This window comes from Oncorhynchus keta, chromosome 19, assembly GCF_023373465.1.
Source record: "Oncorhynchus keta strain PuntledgeMale-10-30-2019 chromosome 19, Oket_V2, whole genome shotgun sequence".
Taxonomy (NCBI): domain Eukaryota; kingdom Metazoa; phylum Chordata; class Actinopteri; order Salmoniformes; family Salmonidae; genus Oncorhynchus; species Oncorhynchus keta.
The window spans coordinates 38348291-38354268 of NC_068439.1; the positions used below are offsets into that span (position 1 = coordinate 38348291).

General features: G+C 43.7%; 1 protein-coding gene across 3 annotated transcripts; it reads right to left on the reverse strand.

Annotated features, from left to right (window-relative positions):
- Window positions 1–2968: 2968 nt before the first annotated feature.
- LOC118397757 (serine/threonine-protein kinase SBK1-like) lies at window positions 2969–5681 on the reverse strand. Of its 3 annotated transcripts, none has more exons than XM_052470546.1 (4): window positions 5357–5678; window positions 4867–4947; window positions 4489–4691; window positions 2969–4184 (listed from the first exon to the last, which is right to left on the reverse strand). In XM_052470546.1, the coding sequence occupies exons 3-4, from the start codon at window positions 4681–4683 to the stop codon at window positions 3429–3431; spliced, it is 951 nt and encodes a 316-aa protein (XP_052326506.1). In that variant the 5' UTR covers window positions 4684–4691; window positions 4867–4947; window positions 5357–5678; the 3' UTR covers window positions 2969–3428. The 3 variants fall into 3 exon arrangements, with proteins under 3 accessions (XP_052326506.1, XP_035648537.1, XP_035648536.1); XM_035792644.2 differs by having other exon boundaries at window positions 4803–4947; XM_035792643.2 differs by having other exon boundaries at window positions 4489–4947; window positions 5357–5681.
- Window positions 5682–5978: the final 297 nt, after the last annotated feature.

A 5978-nucleotide genomic window follows, 5' to 3' on the forward strand; every position in this document is an offset into this window, starting at 1 on the left:
TCTTTGTGCGTCTAATGGATGATGCATGGTAGAATTTTTTTAACGTTAATTAAGCTTTGAGGGTAAAAAAAACGTTTGAGAGTTAGATTGAGCATTTAGTTATTATTTCATGAGAATTTTCGACGAAGGGTGTTTTCTTGCCTTCAAGGTTTTCCTATATTTTCTACATTGTAGAACAAAGTGAAGACATCAACTATGAAAGAACTCACAGGGAATTATGTAGTAACCAATTGAAGAATTTAAAATCTAAAAATACATTTACGTTTTTTAAAAGTTGCCATCCGTTGCCTTGATGACAGCTTTGCACATTCTTGGCATTCCCTCAACCAGCTTCACCTGGAATGCTTTTCCAATAGTCTTGAAGGATTTCCCACATACGCTGAGCACTTGTTGGCTGCTTTTCCTTGACTCTGTGGTCCTACTCATTCTTAACCATCTCAGTTGGGTTGAGGTCGGGGGATTGTGGAGGCCAGGTCATCTGATGCAGCACTCCATCACTCTCCTTCTTGGTAAAATAGCCCTTACACAGACTGGAGGTGTGTTGGGTCATTGTTCTGTTGAAAAACAAATGGTAGTTCCACTAAGCCCAAACCAGATGGGATGACGTATTGTTGCAGAATGCTGTGGTAGCCATGCAGTGTCACCAGCAAAGCAACTCCCACACCATAACACCACCTCTGGTGGGAAATACACATGTAGAGATCATCCATTCACCCACACCGCATCTCACAAAGACACAGCGGTTGGAACCAAACATCTCCAATTTGGACTCCAAACCAAAGGACAAATTTCCACCGGTCGAATGTCCATTGCTTGTGTTTCTTGGCCCAAGCAAGTCTCTTCTTCTTATTGATGTCCTTTAGTAGTGGTTTCTTTTCAGCAATTCGACCATGAAGGCCTGATTCACACAGTCTCCTCTCAACGGTTGATGTTTGGATGTGTTTGTTACTTGCATTTATTTGGGCTGCAATTTCTGAGGCTGGTAACTCTAATGAACTCATCCTCTGCAGCAGAGGTAACTCTGGGTCTTCCTTTCCTGTGGCGGTCCTCATGAGAGTCAGTTCCATCTTAGCGCTTGGTGTTTTTTGCGACTGCACTTGAAGAAACTTTCAAAGTTCTTGACATTTTCCGTATTGACTGACCTTCATCCATTAAAGTAATGATGGACTGTCGTTTCTCTTTGCTTATTTGAGCTGTTCTTGCCATAATATGGACTTGGTCTTTTACCAAATATGACTGTCTTCTTTATACCCCTCTACCTTGTCACAACACAACTGATTGGCTCAAACGCATTAAGAAGGAAAGAAATTCCACAAATTAACTTTTAACAAGTCACACCTGTTAATTGAAATGCATTCCAGTTGCCAACCTCATGAAGCTGGTTGAGAGAATGCTAAGCTGTCATCAAGGCAAAGGAAATATCTGAAATATAAAATATATTTTTTATTTGTTTACACTTTTTTGGTCACTACATGATTCCATATGTGATTTTTTATAGTTTTGATGTATTCGCTAATATTATACAATGTAGAAAATAGTTTTTTTTTTAAACTTGACTGTGTAGGTGACCGGTAGTGTATGTGCATTGATTCATTTTGACCGGTAGTGTATGTGCATTGATTCATTTTGACCGGTAGTGTATGTGCATTGATTCATTTTGACCGGTAGTGTATGTGCATTGATTCATTTTGACCGGTAGTGTATGTGCATAGATTCATTTTGACGGGTAGTGTATGTGCATTGATGGTATGAGAAAGAGAGCTGCCAGGACTACGTGTTCATGTGTGGTTTGTTCAAGGAATTCACCCATTGCTTGTGATAATGTTGACTGAAAGTGGGTGTGAGTGGGTTAAGTGAATGCTGTGTGTGAACTGTTTGAGAACTTTGTAGGCCCACAAGTGAGAAAGGTGCCGAGCAGGGGGTTGGGGATGATGATGGTTCGTCGTGGTTAAGAAACTGCGTCCGGTCTATTTTTAAATATGTTTGTGGTGGCACCCTGGGAAGATCTCTCTGTGTGTGTTTGGTACTCTGAGTGTTCGTGTCTTTATGTGAGGGTGTGTGTTTGTATGCAGGCCTATGCATGCCGGGTGTCATATTATGGTTATTAAATCGTGTTCAGTTACTCGCACACCACAATGCAAATGTGTCATAACAAGCAGCCATTTTGTTCCAATCTTCTCTGGATCTTGTTTGTCATGATAAGCGAATGACAGTCACTGTGTCGTCTTGTGGAGTGAGATGGTCCCAAACACATAAGATGGCCTCCATATGTCCGTCCATTTGCAATGGGGACGATGACGTTCTGCTGACATTGTGCATTGTTCTGGGATTTTGGAGCACCCTGCTGTGTGCAGACGAGCAGATGTATGTTGTATCATAATATCAGTTCCTTCTATGGCAAGGGGTATGGCTACTTGTTGAAGGCCAACTGCCTACTGCATGAAGTTCACATTATGGAGTGATAGTCACGTCCCACTAGGCACAGACGTCAGTTCAATGTCTAGTTTTGAATTTACGTTTGGTTGAGTTAACCTGAATTCAACGTGGAATCAACAAAACATGTCAGTCACCATGTCATTGGATTTAGGTTACAAGTTGGGTGAAAAAGACTGAATTCCCTTTACGTTGATGACTTGTTGCTAATCCAATCAGTTTCCCACGTTAATTCAATGTCATCACATTGCATTGTTGTTGTTGAAATGACATGGAAACATCGATGATTCAACCAGTTTCTGCCCAGTGCGGTGCTTTGCAGTCGCAGTTGTTCTTCTACTTTCCGAGTCCAATAATTAAAATAAACAAATCTGCAATCTGGTCAATTCTCTTGCTTAACTTAACACAGTCGAGTGACCAGATAACTTACGGTAGAATCAACACAAAATGCAGAAGACATTTGTAAGTATCATAGCGATCTAGGCGAGGCAGGCCCAGGAAGAATTTGAAGTTATGAGTTTAATCCAAATGATAATTCATAATAAAATGTTTATTAGACTCAATTCCAACCACAAGAAATTATATGACATTCAGATGACATTTACATATTATTAAAAAAACATTAGAATACAGAAACACCATCATCAAGTCACACTTAGAATTTACTAGATTGAACACGTCGAAATTATACTTTTAAAGTGCTTACAAGTCCCTAAAGTAGCCAATTGCAGCTGTGTCTATCCCCAAATGCTATCCAGTATCAACAATGACTTGATGGCTATTTATCTTATAGTAAGTGCAACTGTAGTGGTATTATATACTGTACAATGTCTTTTTAAGCAACAATGTGACACATCAGAGGATATGTATTGTCCTCTGGGAGGGCAACACATATTGTCTCTTTCACCTCTGAGTTTGTGAGTTCATGATCGTGTGTCGCCACTCCTTTATCCCTCTCCCCTTCCCTCCCTCTCTTTCTCGTTGCTGATGACCTCTCACCCTCTCATTTTCTTCTCCTCCTCCTCCAGCTGTATCTTCTTCTTCACCTGCAACCAGTCTTCTCCCAGGTAGCCCAGCACATCGTCGGGCCTACCGCGAAGCCTAGGCTGCGGGTGAAGTAGTGACAGGAAAAGGGAACTGGCCAGTGGGGTGAAACAGGCAAACTGGGGGGCGACCGGATGGGATTTTCTCTTGCTCCGATTCTGCTTGTCTTTATCCAAACTCATCATGATGCCCTCGTCTTTTCCTTCCCCCCATAGGTCTAGTTCATCGTCCTGACCTTCTTGATCTTTCTGCTGGTCAAACCACTCTTTGTACTTGATGTAAGAGCGGTCGTCGGACGCTGTCTGCGTCCAGGGTAGACTGCCAGTCAGCATGGCGTAGGTGAGGATCCCCAAGGCCCAGCAGTCTGTACTGGCCTCCACCGACACCCACACCCGCTTGATCTTGCTGTCCAACCCATTTCCTCCATCTGGTTTTGAAGCAGTATTATGTCTACTATCCTCCGACTCCTTTGATATCTCTGCCTCGGGCGTACAGTAAGCAGAACTGTACCACACACCGGGTACCTTGGTTCCCGTGGCCTTGGCCATGCCGAAGTCGCCCAGTTTGACCCAGCGGCAGGCAGCGTCGACCAGGAAGATGTTCTCGGGCTTGACGTCACGGTGGACGAAGCCCAGGGAGTGGAGGTGGGTTAGGGCACCGCACAGCTGGGAAACCACCCTCTGGACACAGTCCTCCTCCACACCCACCTGAGACATAGACATAGGCACAGTTGAACTACATTTCCCATTCTGTTAGTTACCAAAGATTCATAAGAGAACACTGACAAATGTCTCATGGACATTTTTTAATATTTTTGTTTTACACATACTGTATATTGGGGCGGCAGCGTAGCCTAGTGGTTAGAGCTGACAAGGTACAAATCTGTTGTTCTGCCCCTGAACAGGCAGTTAACCCACTGTTCCCAGGCCGTCATTGAAAATAAGAACGTGTTCTTAACTGACTTGCCTGGTTAAATAAAGGTAAAAGTTAAAAAAATAATAATAATTATACCTCAGGGACAATGACGTCGTATAGATCACCGAAGAGGCTGGCTTGCTGGGCGAAAACGTAATGTGAGGGGGTGGAGAAGGCAATGCCCAGGGCCTTGGTCAGGGACGGGTGGGTGCAGAAGGAGAGGGAGAGGTTATACTCTCGCAAAAAGGAGAAGAGATTTGTGGAATCACGAGGAAAGAACTTCAGGGCCATTGGGGTGCCTTGGCGGAGGGAAAAGAGAGACAAGTGATCAGAACAAAAGAAAGAAAGACATTCTGGAGATACGAGGCCAGGAAAACTGGGGTTAGGATTAAAACAGATCCATGGTTGACCTCTTTCCCGATGTACAGCCAACATGACCTTCCCGTACGACCCCTCCCCTAACATCTTGACCACCTGGAAGTGGTCCGAGGTCTCCAGTGATGTCAGCGACTGGGCCGTGAGATGGCACATCTCGTCCAATAGTCTCGTGGCAGCCTGCGGAGATGGGAGCATAACACATATCTGTCATGATGCTTATCACTAAACCAGATGTAAAGACTTCCCTTTGTAGCCCTATGAACGGCTTGATGCATTTATGCATGATGTAAATTCTAAATTGGCGTAGTCATCAAGGACAATGCACTATTGTAACGGAGACAATACATGCATTAAAGACTGGAACCCCCCCCCCTTGTTTATATAACAGTGCAATATTAATACATTTCGGGAAAAAAATGTATGAAGTTAAACTGGATTAACTCAATTCCAGAAGAAGTCAACATCTTAGAAAACTTCGAGAAATGTCTCCCTAAACCTTCATGATTATTGGCTGAATGAAACACATTGCTCCTAATTCTTTCTTTGGTTGCAGAGGAAAATGGGGTTGAGAGGATGGCTTACTTACTGTCATTTTGGCTCTGTGGTTGACTTCACACTGATATTGTGATGTTCCTCACAGACAGGTTGCAGTGAATCTGTATCCCTGCCCACATCTACCAAGTAGTGCACCTTTCAGAAATGCTTCCACAAAACATAAGCTGCACTGTAGCGCTTCCAATCACAAGGTAAAAGAGTTCCTGCTCTAGAGATCTTGTCGAATAGTTGTCCTTGTCTGTCTTTCTCGCCAAAGGCTCTTCTATCCCTGCTGTTTGTGCGTTTTGATATCTCCTCCCCTACTTTAATCCTTACATTATCTTGCTCCCTCCCCTGTTCCTCACCTCCGCACTCCTCCCTCATTCTCTCAATCCTTCCGGATTCTCTGGTGAGCTGTCTGTCCCATCAGTCGAAAGCCAGCCACTCCCACTATTGCCTTCCCTCCCTGTTGTGGAGCTCATGGAGAGTCAATGTTTTGAATTTGATCTGTCAGTCAACAAATGAACGCCGGTGTCTATCCTGTGTCTATCCAAACACTTATCTAGACACTCTCTCATTTTCCACTCTCTCTCTCTCCCCCTCCACTCTTGCTGCATTTCACCTTTGAAGAGGAGCAAGAGAGGGCATGCCACTCTGACAAACCTGGTCTTGGA